An 18,049-nucleotide genomic window follows, 5' to 3' on the forward strand; every position below is an offset into this window, starting at 1 on the left:
TTAGACCAGCACCCAGACTTCAGATGAAGTGTTTGCCAAATCAATGTGGAAATCTCATCAGAACTGGATTTCTTATGGGATCACCAGTACTGCTTCCGGTCATGACTAAAAATACGATGAAATGAGACATTTTTGAAAAGCGGCCCTGGAAAGAAATGTTCAGATTTCTAAACACATGGAAAGGTTCAACTTACCTAAATTGAATTCTGGAACAGAGATTAGATAATTAAATTTTTCTTTTACTACTAACTCCTTTTGAGAGGAAAGGTAGGATAATGAACATTGAATTTAATGGTACAACATGTAATTAACTTTTCTGAAAATTCAAAGTATATTGGAAGAGAAAAAGGTGTAAACGAAATCCATTCAGAATTGGTCAAATTCCACTACTGTTGAACTAATAGTTCATTCAGTGATATTTATTGAGCACTTACTGTGCGCAGAGCACTGTACTAATCAATCAATCAATGGCATTTATTGAATACTTACTCTACACAGAGCACTTTACTAAATGCTTGGGAGAGTACAAAATAACAGAGTTGGTATACATGTTCCCTGGCCACCCAGAGCTTATATTCTAGAGAGGCAGAGAGACATTTCATATAAATGAATAAATGAAAGATATGTATGCAAATGCTGGGGTGCTGAGGGTGGAGTGAATATTAAGTGCTCAGAAGGTATGGATCCAAGTGCTTAGATGATGCAGAAGTGAGAAGGAGTTGGGAAAAGAGGACTTAATCAGGAAAGGCCTTTTGGAGGAAATGAGACCTTAATTAGGTTATGAAGGTGAGGAGAGTGGTAGTCTGGTGTACATACAGGGGAAAGAGTTCCAGGTCTGAGGAAGGAAGCGAGAAAGGGGTCTAACTCCCAGGCTCGTGCTCTTTCCCCTAGGCTACACTGCTCCTCATGACTAATGGTCTTGAAACAATGTGGAAGATATGTAAACTTTTATTAGCAAACACCTGGAGAATTAACTTTCCAACCTTCTCGATTTGGACTTAATGCTGAGCAGAATGTTCGGCATACGATATGTGATCACTAACTAGCCTTGATTGATTGGTTTCCTTAAGGATTTTGGGTACCTCTAATCTAACCATAATGAAGTTTTTGGCAATTGAGGTTGAGGATGGCTTGCTTTCCATGTAGCACAAATTAACAGCTGCAACAAGTACCATATTTGGTTGACAACTAAACATTAAGCAATTAGATCTGGACAGACTAAGCAGGGAATCGGCTTATATGTGCATCATTTTGTTAGTGGAAGGCTCGTTTCTACCAAAGTGACTTCTCTACATGAGCCTGTATTGATTTCTAATTCTTTTCTACTTAAATTTTCTCTTCTCCTTAACTGGATCAAAACCATCCTCTAGGAGAGGGGGTTGAATTACTTTGTTTGCACAACTGTCCTCAAGATGTTCTGAAGGTATCCATATTTCAGTGTGTAATTCTCTCAGAGACAGAATAAACATTAGCACCATAAGGTGCTGAGCCAGCAAATCTGTCTATTGACACGAATGCTGCAAAAATAAACACTTCTTCATTCTCGGATAGTTTAGCCTACCTGGCTGCAATGCGGCCAAGCTCCAGCAAACAAAGACACACTTCTCTGGGTTGCTTGTGGAGAACTGAAAAGGCAAACAAAGTGGAAAAACAAGCTGACGGATTAACAGACATGCCTACTACCTGCTTTCACTGAATCGCCAGATTTATCAATAATCTTCCATTCAGATCCATTATCAAATAATGATTCTGTATCCACAGTTCATTTAGCACAATGAAAGTCTACGAGTATGTAAAATCTTTTTGCATTGAAACCTTTTGGCACTTTCAGGAAATCACCCGCCTTCTCCATTTTCCATCAGCCAGTACTAATACTATAGCGGATTAAAATTTAAATCAACATAATTCATGACAATAGTGGCATCTGAAAACTGAGTAGACTAGATAGCAAAGTTTAACCTGAAGCAGTTTATCTTCAGCCAAATAATAGATAATACAAGAAGGCTTAGATATTATTTGTATTTGCTTCTAAACAACCCAGGATTAAATATTCCATCTTTATGTCAATAAATGACCAATGTGCTACTTCAAAAGGTCCAGAGACCAATCATTGCCTGGAACCAACAAGCCATGGAAAATCTGTTCTGGGCACTGGGGAAAATCCAGAAGTAATAAAAGGGAGAGAGATGTGGTTCCTTAAGGTTTATATATGTCAGTTTGCAAAGTCTGCATTCTTTCCTCTCTTTTTCCCAGCCACATCCAGCTCCGCCAATTGTCAGCTGTGTGACTTTGGGCAAGCCACTTAACTTCTCTGGGCCTCAGTTACCTCATCTGTAAAATGGGGATGAAGACTGTGAGCCCCCCGTGGGACAACCTGATTACCTTGTTACCTCCCCAGAGTTTAAAACAGTGCTTTGCACATAGTAAGCGCTTAATAAATGCCATTATTATTATTATTATAATGAGTCCACGCCTTCACTTCCCCCATTTCCAAGAGCTAGAGTTCTGCAAATCCCTGATACCCAAGTAATGAATGGAAACCAGACCTTTAAAGCAAGCATCCATCCCCAATTCAGAAGCCCTGCCTGCTGTATACTACTAGAAATTCCACAGATTTTGAAATGTACAGTATGTCAAAAGAACTAGAATATGATGCAAAGGAAAAGTAGCAACACTAAAATGGAATGGAGGTCATTATGTGCAGCTTTCCCTTACCAATCTCTGCAGTTGGGTTCTGAAAGTCCCCACCATGGGCAAAACTGTGGTTGAAAAGATCAAAAGATCATGGGACTAAAGTAATAGGGAGTCCATAGCAATGCCCACTGAAGAGCTTTATAAAGATTCATATAATTGACTCCACACTAAAATTCTCCTCATGGATGCCACATCTCTTCAAGCGCTATGTGATCCAACACTTCCACCATATCTTCTGAGGAAATCTTCTTCTTTGCCTTTTTCACAAATCACTCCCTCACTTTTCACTTAAAGGCTATGATTAAGGGCAATGAAATTAGGAGGAAAATATGAAGTACCTCAAGTGGATTTTAGCAGCAGTAAGCCCCCTCAGTGTTGTGTTGGCATGGCACGTGAAAGCATGGATGACTAGAAATTGAAGATGTTGATCTGATGAGCAGACATTAATAACAATGGCTGCTTAAAACCATATATTGTGGAAGCCAAACAGTAGGGAAAACACTGTGTCATTCAAAACTGTGGTTGGAAAAACCATGGTTTGTGAGGGAACATGTGAACATTAAAAAAACACATACATAAGTCAAACACATAAAGTTAGTGGTAAAAAAAAAATCTATCATAGTTTTTTTGACCTGAAGATTTCCTCCTTACCAATTTTAAGAGCAAAATTATACTGTTAAGTTCAGTGGGAGTGAAGTGACTAATAAAGCAGATGAAAAACTAACCAATTACATTAAAAGTCTCTATGATTCCATCTAAGTGAAAACATTGGCCATTAAAGTAAACCATGGTGAGCCTAGGCTACAATTTCATGGACACATTTGTATGCAGTTTATGATGAAAGATATGAATTAGTAAAATCACTGGGGGAGCAGGAGAGAGTGCTTAGAAAACAACCAGTTCCATAAATTAAACATCTGCTGAATGGCAAATGTCTGATGAACTATGATATATCTACCATGCTAATTGTTGGCATTCCTGAGGACTATACCAGCATTCAAATTAAAACAATTCATAAAAAATAAAAGCCATTCTAAAAAAAGGAAGTGGTATTCAATAGGATTAGGCTATTTGCTCCTAATTACAGTATGTATCAGGTCCATCTCTTTCTATATTTAAACTTTGCTAGTTATAAATGGGGATGAATATGTCTAATGCTTGTGGAATAGTTGTGGAATTTGTTGAGTGCTTACTCTGTGCCAAGTGATGCAGCTTGGTGGAAAGAGCATATGTCTATGAGTCAGGGTACCTGGATTCTAATCCAGGCTCTGCCAAATACTTGCTATGTGACCTTGGGCAAGTCACAGCTTCTCTATGCCTCAGTTCTCCTATTCTCCTTCCTACTAGACAGTGAGCATCATGAGGTACAGAAACTGTCTCCAAACTAGTTCACTTGTATCTACCCCAGAACTTAAAACAGTGTTAGATGCATAATAAAATTGCTTTAAAAATACCATAATAAGTACTACACTAAATGCTGGGGTAGATACAATTTAATCAGGCATAGTCTGTGTCTCACATATGGCTCACAGTATAAGTGGAGGGAGAACTGGTATTGAATCTGGTACTGAAACTGGTATTGAACTGGTATATGTTGCCAACTTGTACTTCCCAAGCGCTTAGTACAGTGCTCTGCACACAGTAAGCGCTCAATAAATACGATTGATTGATTGATTGAATCGTTATATAGCAGATGAAGAAACTAAGGCCCAGAGAAGTTAAGGTGACTTGCCAAAGGTAACATTGTAGGCAAGTGATGGAGCAGGATTAGAACGCAGGACTTCTGACTCCCAAGCCCGTGTTCTTTCCACTAGGCCACTATAACTCTGTTGTTTTTAATCATGGCTCTATAAATATTATAATCATAAAGTATTGATCAATTTCTAGTTCAGGGTTCAATAATACCTCCCCTTCTAGACTGTGAGCCCACTGTTGGGTAGGGACTGTCTCTATATGTTGCCAACTTGTACTTCCCAAGCGCTTAGTACAGTGCTCTGCACACAGTAAGTGCTCAGTAAATACGATTGATTGATTGATTGATTGATAACACATACTTTTTTCCTCTTACAAACTATTTACCTTCTAAAGGCCCATTGTAATATTCAAGTATTAGGTCCACTTCAACTGTTTTCCTTTTCTCAGTGAGTTTTTACTATTTTGAGTTTCACTTTAAATAGCGAGCTAATAAAATAATTATTGCACTTTTAATTATAAAACTATTGCACTTTTTACCCTTTTCATTTATTCTTCTCATTTCTGATAGTAACTTAAATATAGATACAAGGGGTAGAAAGTAATTCTTTCATGACTCTTCATATAAAGCAATTTAGTGACGAGAAGAAAACTGTTTTGGAAAAAAGAAATGAACATATTAGGGAATACATAAATTTTTGAGCTGTTGCTGCTTTGGGAATTCTATCTCTGTGCATTTACATTATTTACAGTCATCATACATAATTGCTTCCAAATTCTATTAGTTTCAGATAGAACAGGTCAGCTGGGGAAGCATATACAAATCATAGATGTAGGTAGGTTGAACATCAAATATAGTTCTGTTAACAATTTATATTGAGTAGACAGCCTCCATTGAAATGGAAAATATGTCATGCTTTCAAATCCCCAAATTTCTGCCACTAATTTCATTCTGTCCTTGAAAGTAATGTACTTTATCTGATAGAGTTTCCAAAATATTTTCCAAGTAAATTGTTTATTTTCAGGTATTATAGTTACAGACCAATATGTTAATGCTATTTCAGAAAGGCTGTGTTCAGGGGGTTGTAATTAAAATCTTTGGGGACTTTCTTTAAAAATTACAATATATTGTTACATTTACCGCTCATTATAAATACATTAAAGACAAATGTTTTCTTCAAAATACGAAACCTAATGTTTACAAAAAGTGCTATGAGAATGGGTAAAAGAAAATATCAAGTTACCTCATTATTAGGATTTTTTTCTTTAATGATTTTATTATTACTATTTTCTTCTTGAGTAAAACAATGTCTTTCTGAAATCACTAGAGAGATTCATGATCTTAACCAATCTTAACCAATTATCAATTAAGAGAAGCAGCATGGCTCAGTGGAAAGAGCCCCGGCTTTGGAGTCAGAGGTCATGGGTTTGAATCCCGGCTTCACCACATGTCTGCTGTGTGACCTTGGGTAAGTCACTTAACTTCTCAGAGCCTCAGTTACCTCATCTGTAAAATGGGGATTAAGACTTTGAGACCCATGTGGGAAAACCTGATCACCTTTTATCCCCCCAGCACTTAGAACTATGCTTTGCACATAATAAGCACTAAACAAATGCCATCATCCTTATTATTATTAAGAACTTTTCCAAAAGTCAAAATTGTTTAGAAAAAGCCATCATGCAGAATGCCTGAGGAACAAACCTTATTGGATTTATGTGGCCTAAAGCCCGGAATATAGTTTCCAGGGAAGGGAATACAATTTAGCCTACAAATGGAATCTACGTTGATAGATAATGTCCAGTAAAAGGATGGGCTTTCTATCCACTACAGTGTAAGATCCTTGAGGGCAAGGAGTGTGTCCACCAACTTTATTGTATTGTACTCTTCCAAGAACTTAGTACAGTGTTTTCTGTACTAATAAATTCCACTGACTAATTAAATGATTAAAGGGTGCATATGCCAATGATGGCTCAGGATTTAATTGCATTAAGTATTATTAGAGTTGAACAAATGTAATCAATACTACTGAGTCATCCCCATGTAAATAACTATCGTCCCTTTAGCTTACACTCAGAGAAACTACCTTAGTACTGGTATCCTTGAAAAAGAAAAACTTTGAAATTTTTCTGTAAGGAGAAATAATGGAAAATACAATATAATTAGCTTCATTTCTGCTAGTATAGGGGATCAGTTTTTAATGAATATTAATCTTTTCGTAAGAGTTATTTAAAATGCAAAATAAGCAAGGAATATCAATTCAACTTTTAACTCAAGCATAATGGAGCAAAAAATAATAAATAATGGAGAATAAATTGCAGGCTACCTAATATTCATGCTTTTTGCAACAATTGTTTTTCATGAGAGTAGTTAAATTTTAAGTGAATATTTTTGGAAATGCTTCTATAATCCTCAAAATGATAAACTACATTGAAAATAACGTGGCGAGTTCTAAAAAAACACTAGAAAACTAGCCCAATTTCTCATTCTGATGCAACCAGTGAGCCAGAAGACAATATGAAAAAACCAACATTGGAATGGAGGAGTTGGGTCATTTTTAGTTCCTGTTTGTGGAAAATAGGCTCAGAAAAGAATGTAGCTATTAATCTGTTGCATCAAAATAAGACTGGGTGAAAATGGCAAGCACAGGAAATAAAAATATACAATAAAATTATACACTTCAAACAAATCACACACATTGGCATGCTGGCACATAGAAGAGCAAACCCTTTTCCTGCTGAGTAGATTCTCTTTCGGAGTAATAGATGAAGAATATCCACTGGTTCCAGATCCTATAACCATCCAATAATATTGTAATTTTGACACAGTTATTGCAAGCCAAGATTCTATACCCAAGAAGCATGTGTTTATGAAGTATCACTTTCGTCTCTTACTCTCTCATAGCTCCTAATTGTGGAATACAATAACAACAACGGCAAAGTGGAACTACTGGAGAAAACATTGAAATGACTGTGATGATAATTCAAAGTCATGTTCATAGAATAACTGCCTACAGTGAATATTTGCTCATCCAATTACCTACATTAAAAATAATTATAGACAGTGTTATCCAAGGCTTATTTTAAAATAACTAATTCAAACATTCAAAATAAATTATTCAATCTATGTTTTTTATATATATATAAATCATTTTATGCTCCCTACATCAATTTTTACCCTGTAGGTGATGATTCTAATTTTTTATAAAATGAGATTTTTCTTTTGCTCAAAAAAGGGATACTAAGATTAGTGAAATGTTTACCACTCACCCACAAACCTTCTCAGCTCATTATTAGAGGAAGGACCCCAAGTATTGATGAAGACTAGCAGTTGGGAGGGGAGACAGGGAAGGATGGAACATTAATTAAGGCAATAGGATTAGTGGGGGAGGAGACAGACTGCTCCAGCCTCCGACAGAATAAAGGATGGTAGTGAGTTTGAACTATGGGAGATTTGGCTATTTCTCTCCACTTTGCCTTTTTCGAGGTACATGGATAGAAACAAGAAGGATATTAATGGGTCATAAAGTATTGTCCCATACATAGACATTTTGATCTCTGACCAATTTCCTTGCTGCAGTAACATACATTGTGTGAGAAAAATGGCTTCTACCCTTTTTCATGGAAGCGAAAAACTACAGAAAGAAACCCACAGCCTCTCCAACTGGCTTCTTCCTTTACCTCAGAATTATTTCCTGGAGAAAAAAAAAGCTAGTTGTGTCCCACTGCCCATTGTTGTCCCTCCTGAGTGGATGTCAAGTAATTATAACCCTTTGTTGCAGATATGCCTGGCACAGAGGCACAGGTATACAGGAAGGCAAAATGATCTCTCATCCTTTGGAAAATGCATCCAGGCTAGGCCTCTAATTATTTACATCAGACTCACCCCTCTGCTTCCCTGCTCAAGCAGGGCAATGCCCTAACCACAATACTAATAGGAGATGGCCTTGAAAAGAGAAATTTCATTTTAAAAACCAATGCAAATACATGTTTAACTGGAGATACATCCTCATTGTAATGTGCTTGTGTACATTATTTTTCCCACTGCTTATTTTTCATTTGAGAAACTCTCGTTTCTATAAATAACATAACAACTGGTGAAATTTGTTTCCAGGAGTAGAATGTTAAGTCTTAGTTTTAATAAGAAGAAGAACTCAAGCACAAAAAAAGATTTAAAAAAAAAAAGCCAAGGTGTTCTGATTTCAAGATCAGTGATCATGGGAGCAAGTTGAAAGCATTTGGGTAATGCTGATTATTACCAAGAAAAAATAGATCAGATATTGTTACAGCCTTTCCCAAACCCCAACACACCCACCCCTTCCAAGGCTTGAGAGTCAGAAGGACCTGTGTTCTAATGCCAGCTTCACCACTTAGCTGTGTGACTTTGGGCAAATCGCTTCACTTCTCTGTGCCTTAGTTACTTCATCTGTAAAATGGGTATTAAGGCTGTGAACCCCACGTGGGACAGGGGCTGTGTCCAACCTGATGATCTTCTATCTATCCCACCACTTCAAGGCCTGGCACATAAGCGCTTAGCAAATACCTTAGATAAAATAAACATTTACTCATCAAAATTTTCACCATCATGGAAGATTGATGGGATAAGCTTAGAGGTGTCCAGACCATTAAAATTTGAAGTAAGTTCTGCCCATATACTTAACACTTCAAAATATGTCTTAACTATCCCTGTAGCTGTATATAAGTGACAATAACTATCAATTGACAGGAGCAGTATAGAAATTTTTAAATTCACAACTTGGACTCTTGAAAATTCCTTATTGATAATTATTTAGTCAAACTGGTTCAGCCTTCTTTGAAAAGGAGAGCTAAAAATAAATGACTAAAAACCAAATTGTTGACCCTTCAACACTCATATGAAAAACACAAGAAGAAAATTCTCTCAAAAAACTGCTGTGAAAAGATAACTTGCAATCCTGTTTTTTTCTGAGTGTGATAATGTCCAGTGGTATGAGAAGAATTTTATCTGTCAATAATCAACGGCAGGCAGCATAAGCAAAGCATAAGAGTATGTGCTGTGGCCTTGATATGAATAGCAAAGGAGAAAAATGGCAAAATTTTTCCCTGTCACATGGTCTCTCAAGAGATTGCAGTTATTAGCAAGCGTAGACAAGGATTAGATTGAGTGATTTGGGAAGCAAGACTCTTTCTCAGACAATAGCGCAAAGGGAGAAGTGGAGGAACCAAAGGATGATATATCAGTGGCCACAAAGATAATGACTTTTTATGCAGTCAAAGACCTTTTGAGCTACAAAAACAGAAGCTTCTTGATGCATACGCGGTACAGTCTAATTTATCCTCCATTCAAACAGATCTTTTTTTTCCTTCATCAGGAAATCTTTTCACTTTGTTTGCTGTTCCAATCCTCATGAAACAAAGCATGCTCTTTCATCTTGAGTTTTCCACTGAAACATAATCTTTAATCCAAATACTGCCCTAAATTCTCTTTCATGAAGTGTGAAAGGACATGAACTAGAGAGCACGGTATTATTGCTGTGAAAAAGTTAGTTCTTGAAGTGATGTTGCCAAGGCCAACAGCAATGACCCAATCTCTTCCTTGTCCATAGAGAAAAGTAATTAGCATCAAATAAGAAAGATTTCCGGGGGTTGGAGGGCAGGGAAGAATTTCAGATCTATATACAATATAAACACACAACTGTTTTCTTTCTCTAGCTAATTATGAAGTCAAAATTTTAAAGTGGTCAGGATCTTCTTTTACCCTAGAGACTACTATCCTGCATTCTATTTGCTACTCTAAGGAGCAAAATTCTCCAACTGGTCATTTAATCCAATGTCACTGCACTCAATAGTAATGGAGAATGAAGCAAGATGAAATCACAGCTATAGCTATTCTTCTCAATTCTTTTTTTTTATCGCAAAAATGGAAAATGTAATTTCAGGTTGACTTAAAAGGAATGTTGCTACAATGCTTTTACAAGGAGAGGCAGCGTTTCCTCGTGGAAGGAGCACAGACCTGGGAGTTGGAGGATTTAAGTTCCAATCCTGGCTCTGCCACTCATCTGCTATGTGACTCTGGACAAGAAATCTCTGGGCCTCAGTTTCCTCAGACATAAAATGGGGATTTAGTGTCTGTCCACCCTCCTACTTAGACTGTGAGCCCCTTGTGGGACAGGGGCTGTGTCCCACCTGATTATTTCATATATACCACACATAGTAAGTGCTTAATAAATATAACAATAAAAATAACAATACTAAATGGTATTAGAAACTTGTTGCAATATGGCTACCTTATCAAAAATAGTTCATTTGTGTTTCATGGTGTTTGTTTTCTTCCAGAGAATAACTGAGGTACTAAGAGAACCTGATATTGGATAGGTTAAATCAAGGGTGTAATTGCACAAATATTTCAGCATGATCCCAACTGTAGAGCCACCTGTGATTTTAAAATTAGATAAAAATATTCTGCATGCAGATAAAGCAGAAATGGTTCATTCGCTAATTTCAGACTGCCCAGTTCTCTGGAAACTAGAGAATTTTTTGGTCGGTGGAGCTAATGGGGAAGGACTTGTTCCTTGCAATGGCTCTGGAAAGTGGTTGTAGTCAGTGAAGGAAGGGGCTGACCATTTATCAAGGTATCAACATCCACACTATTAAAATCTGGAACAGCCTCTTCTGCCAAATGAGTATATCAGACCAGATTGAAAAACAATGTTAATCATCTCTTCTTTCCTATTTTTTAATGGCATTTGTTAAGTGCCTTCTATGTACCACTGTACAAAGTATTACAGTAGAAACAAGATGATCAGGTTGGACACAGTCCATGTCCCACAGGGGGGATCACAGTCTTAATCCCCATTTTACAGGCTGAGGCACAGAGAAGTTAAGTGACTTGTCCAAAATCACACAGAAGGCACGTAACAGAGTCAGAATTAGAACTCAGTTCCTCTAACTCCCAGGCCCGTGCCCATTCCACTGGGTCATTCTGCTTCTCATTTCATTTCCTCACTACTTGCAATAAACCAGATTTCACTTAAAATAATTCCACATCCTGGTGAGAAGCTGATTATGTAAAGATTGGAATCAAAGTTTTGGCAGAAGGAAGTTTGGTAGCAGTCAAACGAAAGCCTTTCACTAAAGCACATGTCTTTCCATGCTGAATAATTAGGGTCCAAGTCAATATGTACCTACAACACAGCTTAATTAATGAAATGCTTCTCTGCCTGGTTATTCCTCATTTCTAGGTGAAAAGTAATTAGGTACTCTAATATTTAGCCAACTTAAAGTGATAGAAAGACTAATAATTTCTCCTACAATCAGGCAACTGGATATTAACACTAAAAAAGGTCACTGTGAGAACAAGATGGTTTATAGTAGCCAATGACTTTAGAAAGCTTTGCTTATTCTGCATACCTTTCATAGGCTGACCAGGACGTTTTAAAAGAACATTATTATAGCCACAATTCGAAATGATATACATACCCAAACCTTCTGATTCAAATAGGCATGTCTCATCCACCCCAACATCTCTGCACCAGGAGAGGAAATTAGCTGTGTTGTCCCGTGCAAAAAATGAACCTGATGGTGCATTGGCTCTGCAGGGAATCTTTCTCACGGGCAGGCGCTGAAAGACCAAAAAAAAAAAAAAATTCAGTGTCCTTTAATTCCAGATTTATGAAGTCCCTCTACTGGGGAGTATTAAATATACATTTAAGTAATCTGAAAATGTGTTCAAAAGAAGTGAATGGTTTTCCAAAACCTGAAGAAAATAAAAGCAAAGCAAATAAAAGGTACTGCCAGAAGAAATCCCATACTGGGAATTTTTGTTGTTGTTGTTGACAGTTAAGCTTTAATTGCTATGACTGATAATATGAAATTTGGGTTCCTATATTGGTTATTTAAATAAACAGTGCTTGAAATTATCAAATAAGTGGGAATGACATCAGCAGCTCAGCCCTTAGAAGACTGAGTCCTTTGAAAGTCAGGGACTATAGCTAATATTCGCCTGTGCATTTTCCCCCAGAGCTTAATACAGTTTTTTGCATAAAGTAAGCACTTAATAAAAACCATCACTATTATCATGCAGCTATGCCTCTCTTGCTCTTTTCTTTCTCCTGTTGCCCATGGGTTGCCTGAATACCTAGTCTTAAACTTGAATATTCATGTCCTAGGATTTAAAGGAATAGAAGTTGTGAAGATGCAGGAAGTCAGTTTATTAGCATATTAGGATATCCCTCATTTTTTTGACTCATTCTTTTATTTTCCTACTGCAAGAGGATTTCACTAAATGTGGCTTCACTATTTTGAAACCAAATTTAAATGGTAGAAAGTTACTTAACAAGATACTGATATTTAGGTGTCTTTGCTTCTTTCTTCATCCACACTGCCCTTAAACCAAAGAAGTTGAGGGTCTATCCTGTTATTAAAAGATGAGTCCTTCCTAATATCTCACCTAATTGCTTCCTACTGTGAGGCAAGTCTCCTTCCTCATATGAAATCTAAAAATAGAAAACAATGACCACCTTTATTGTGTATGTAAAAAGTGTTCATATGCATGTTGGGGTGGGCTGGGCCCTGGACTCATCACACAGAGTAGCAGCTTCACACTTCTGCAAGGGGACTACTAGACTACGAGCCCCCAAAGTGACAGGGACTATAACCAGCCTGATTAACTTGTTTCCATCCCAATGTTCGGAACAGTGCTCAGTGGATAGAGTACAGGCCTAGGACTCAGAAAGTCATGGGTTCTAATCCTGCTCCACCACTTGTCTGCTGTGTGACCTCAGACAAGTCACTTCACTTTTCTGTGCCTCAGTTCCCTCATCTGTAAAATGGGGATTGAGACTGTGAACCGCATGCAGGACAGAGCCTGTGCCCAAATCCATTTGCTTGTATCCACTCCAGTGCTTTGGCCAGTGCCTGACACACAGTAAAGTGTTTAACAAATATCAAAATTATCATTCAGAGAAGCAGGATGGTGTAGTGGATAGAGCATGGGCCTGAGAGTCTGAATGTCATGGGTTCTAATTCCGCCTCCAACACTTGTCTGCTGTGTGACCTTGGGCAAGTCATTTCACTTCTCTGGGCCTCAGTTATCTCATCTGTAAAATGGGGATTGAGACTGTGAGCCCCACATGGGACAGGGACTGTGTCCAACCCGATTTGTTTGTATCCACCCCAGCGCTTAGTATGGTGCTTGGCACATGGTGCTTAACAAATATAATAATAATAATTATATAAATGTCAGTCCTTCAAACCGAAAGATTATGCCATATTGATGAAGTCCAATTATGACCATGTGGGACTTTAAGACCAATACAGGAGCTACAGTCCTGGTTGCATTACGTACACCATACCAAGGCTGTCCTTTGTTGTGCTATCATGTTTGATGTTTACAGCACTTTTTTATGATATTTCTTAAGCATTTACTATATGCCAGCCACTGTAATAAGCACTGGGCAAGATAAACGTTAATTAGGTTGTACACAGTCCATGTTCATTCATTCATTCAATCATATTTATTGAGCACTTACTGTGTGCAGAGCACTGTACTAAGTACTTGGGAAGTACAAGTCGAGAGCTTGGGAAGTACATGTTCCACATGGGGTTCACAGTTTTCATATACATTTTACAGATGAGGTAACTGAGGCACAGAGAAGTTAAGTGACTTGCCTAAGGTCATTCAGCAGGTAAATCCCTGTGATGGGATTAGAATCCAGGTCATTCTGACTCCTAGACCCAAGTTTATCCACTAGGTCATGATGCTTCTCAGCACTTGGAACTATTTTCACTTCTTCCTCTCAACCCTTCCAAACGTTCGTTCAAAAAAAGCTGCTTCTTTCTTGATGGCTGTTCTATCCGATATAAATGACCTCTAGTTTCCACTGGGATGTAACACAGTCTGACTCTTTGTCTGCGTCCTGAAAATGTTTCCTCTCTCCTCTGCTGTTTTCTGAGAGTAAGACGGTTCTTCCACAAAGTTCAATGGAGATGGGATTGGGAGTGGCAGTGGCTGTGGCAATTTCCTCCTGCAATCTGGGAGCTATAGGTGAAGGCAATATCTCAAAATCTGCCTTCAATCCCTTCCCATATCCAAGGAGCAGGGCCAGTTAGCTATGGTTGACCTATAGCTTAAAAAGTTGTGGGGATGAAGTCATTTTGCTTAGTGCCAATCCAAACGAGGAAGGCCATCAACCCCATGGGATTGGCTCCACAATAAAGCTATAGCTACACTACACTTAAACACTTTGATACTCACCCCAGCCCCACAGCACTTATGTAAGTATATCAATAGTCCTATAGTCTACTATTTCTTCTATTCGTAATTCATTTTAATGTCTGTTTCCCCCTATAGTCTGTAAACTCCTTATATGCAGGGATCATAATAACAGTAATAATAAGATGGTATTTGTTGAGTGCTTACTATGTGCCAAGCACTGTTCTAATCACTGGGGTATATCAGGTTGTCCCATGTGGGGCTTACAGTCTTAGTCCCTACTTTACAGATGAGAGAAGAGAGGCACAGAGAAGTGAAGTGACCTGCCTAAAGTCATCCAGCTGACAAGTGGCGGAGTCGGGATTTGAACTCATGACCTCTGACTCCAAAGCCCGTGCTCTTTCCACTAAGCCACGCTGACTCTGTCTCATTGTACTTTTCTAAGTGCTTAGTACAATGCTCTGCACACAGTAAGTAATCAATATAACCATTAATTAATTGATAACTAGTATGTGTATGTGTCATGCTGTAGTATGACTTAACAGCATGCAACTGTAAGTCTAATATCTGATCATAGATATTTTCTGGAACAAAGTATATCCCTGATCTTGTTAATACCCTAAGTCACTTTGGTCCATTTCTTTTGTGACTCATAAAATGGCCTCCCATTTAACTTCATCCTGCCTCAACCCAAAAAATCCCAAGTGACTCATATAATTACCCCCATTTGAAATTGACAGAAGGTACTTAGCAATGCCTCTATGTCTGCCAACAAAGCCAAGCATTCCTAAGAAAACAAGGAGGGTAGGTTGAAACATTAAGCATATGCCTACACAACAGCAAACACATTTTAGCAGGGAATAAAATGGTGCATACACCCAATGAATTCGAATGATTCCAGAAACTATAAAACATCAGATATTTCCAAAGGCATATTAAAAGACACACTGCATGGCCCATGAGGCAGAAAGGTGTTAGTCTATCGAGAGCTTTAAAACTAACAAATGCTATTGTGAATGCAGTTCTGTATTTCACTGGTGAGCAGAGGCCATTTTAGGGACAGATTTAGTAAAGTATGTTCCCAGAAACCCACAATGAGAGAATACTGAGAGTGATATTTTTTAATGCAGGCAGGCTTTAAGAAACTACATTATTCTGCTTAGAAAATTGTATTTTTTTAGAAATTACACTGAGCCCATAAACACCCCTGTTTTGAACTATGATTTCTTTTCCTAGATTGAGGTCCAGCCAAACACTGGTCATTTCCCAGTCAACCAGTAAAACTTAGACTTGGTTTGCTATCATTTTTATGTGGGTCAGAAGAGGTTAATGAACAGACACGCTAACTTTTCTTTCTATGCCCCTAACTTTTCCTTCCAGTAACCCATTACAATTTCTCATTCATGAACATATCCGAACCCCTCTTGAACCCACTGACATTTCTGGTCTGTACAACTTCTCTTGGTAACGAATCCCATATGCTTACCTCCCACCTTGTGAAGTGTTTCCTTTTGTTGGCTTTGAATCCACTACCTTCAAGCCTCAATGGGTGCCCCCTTGTTCTGCTGTTTGGGGATTTCTGGAACAACAATCCTAGGTTTACCTTGTCTGCACCATTTATGATTTTTTAAATTTCAATCACGTCCCAGGTCAGCCTTCTCCTACCCAGAATGGCTCTGCTTCTGCAAACTTTCCTGTAGATTCAAATGTCTCACAGTGCCTGATTATCTTGTAACTACCCCACAGCTTAACACAGCATTTTGCACATAAGTGCTTTATAAAAACTTCCATTATCATTATTATTATTAGTAGTAGTAGTAGTAGTAATAATAGTATTCCAAAACTTTGGAAAATCTTCCCAAATTCAAAAAATTAAGAATGAATGTGGCTTGATCGCATATCTGGACTAGAAACATAGTTTATGAAGTATCTACTACTCTTCAGAGATGGTAGATTAAAAAACATAATGTTAGCCGATTTTGGAAAGTTGCAAAAAGCACCAAAGCTGTTTCTGGTTTTTATCCAGATGATGTAGACTACTAGCTGGAAGAAAAAAAAAAAGGCTTCCCAGAGGAGCCTCGGGAACATCAAATTTTCATTGACCATATCCCACAGCTTGAGAGAGGATTGAATTGAGCTGGTGAGCACCTACGTAGGATTTAGCAATGGAAATCATATTTACAACAAGAAAATGTTAAGCAGAAGGAAACATAAAGGAGTAAAGGGATGGATTCAGGCCGGCTGCTCAAGTGCCAAAGGGACTCCCAACTTTCAGAGATTTGAAAATATCATTTTGGAGCAATTGAGGTTGATCATTTAGAAGAGGGGTTGGCAACTTTTTTACGCGAAAGAACCAAACATAATGAAATCATGCGACACGGGGCCACAATCATGGCTCCTCTTCAGCTCTTTCCATCTCAAAGTGGGCCAGCCACTTTATGCCCATTTTCCTCTATAATTTTTGGCTTTGGAAGCTTAGTTAATGGCATTGCCTTCTTGGGACTGAGTACACAGGTGGTGCCTTTACTCAAGGGCCACATTTGATTCCAAGAAGAGCCTGCTGCAGATTCGTGGCTCTAATCTGGAGACTGGTAGAGGACCAGAAAAAGAGAGATCATTCTAGAGCTTCCTTGAGCTTGCTTCCTGATTTCTTCAGGCATATGCAGGATTAAGCCATGATGCCCAGATGCTGGTATTGCCCCTTCCTGCTACCAGATCTCTGGGAACTACCCTAAACTTAATTCAATCGTATTAATTGAGTGCTTACTGATGATGATGACGAGATGGTATTCAGGCTCTGTACAAAGCTCTGGGGTGAATACAAGAAAATTGGGTTGAATACAGTCCCTGTCCCACGTGGGACTCACAGTCTCAATCCCCATTTTACAGATGAGGGAATTGAGGCCCAGAGAAGTGAAGTGACTTGCCCAAGTTCACACAGCAGACGTGTCAGAGTCAGGATTAGAACCCATAACCTTCGGACTCCCAGGCCAGTTCTATCCACTAAGCCATTACTGTGTTCAAAGCACTGTACTTAGTCATTGGGAGAGCACAATATAACAACAGTATTGGGAAACAGATGGACCTCCTGGTACCTGATTCTGTTATTATCAATCAATCAATTAATTGTATTTGTTGATGGCTTACTGTGTGCAGAGCACTGTACTAAACACTTGCAAGAGTACAATATAACAGAGTTGGTAGATATGTTCCCTGCCCACAACAAGCTTGTCCACACTTTCTTCTTCCTGAAACGAATTCCTTCCATACTCAAATCTACCAAGTCATATCCATCCACAATTTCAAAACTCTTTGTAAAAAGTTATCTCCTTCAAGAGACACAATTTGATTAATCCCCAAGTTCCAATTTATGCCATCCTGCATCTTTGCTCTTTCTCTTTTATTGACTGTATGCTTGTGATCTGTGTCTGCTTGTCTCCCCCATATGATTGTAAGCTTTTTAAGAGCTTTACG

The 18,049-nt window shown here is 38.2% G+C and overlaps 1 protein-coding gene across 2 annotated transcripts in view; it reads right to left on the reverse strand.

Annotated features, from left to right (window-relative positions):
• The window catches only part of GAS2 (growth arrest specific 2), a 123,085-nt gene that overhangs the window by 57,068 nt on the left and 47,968 nt on the right, over window positions 1-18,049 (reverse strand). For both annotated transcript variants that reach the window (XM_038765018.1, XM_038765019.1), the window contains 2 exons: window positions 11,842-11,983; window positions 1,562-1,625 (listed from right to left, as the gene is read on the reverse strand). In XM_038765018.1, the coding sequence (XP_038620946.1) occupies window positions 1,562-1,625; window positions 11,842-11,983 (206 nt within the window). The remainder of the gene's footprint in view (window positions 1-1,561; window positions 1,626-11,841; window positions 11,984-18,049) is intronic.

Source organism: Tachyglossus aculeatus, chromosome 22 (genome assembly GCF_015852505.1).
Source record: "Tachyglossus aculeatus isolate mTacAcu1 chromosome 22, mTacAcu1.pri, whole genome shotgun sequence".
Classification (NCBI taxonomy): Eukaryota; Metazoa; Chordata; class Mammalia; order Monotremata; family Tachyglossidae; genus Tachyglossus; species Tachyglossus aculeatus.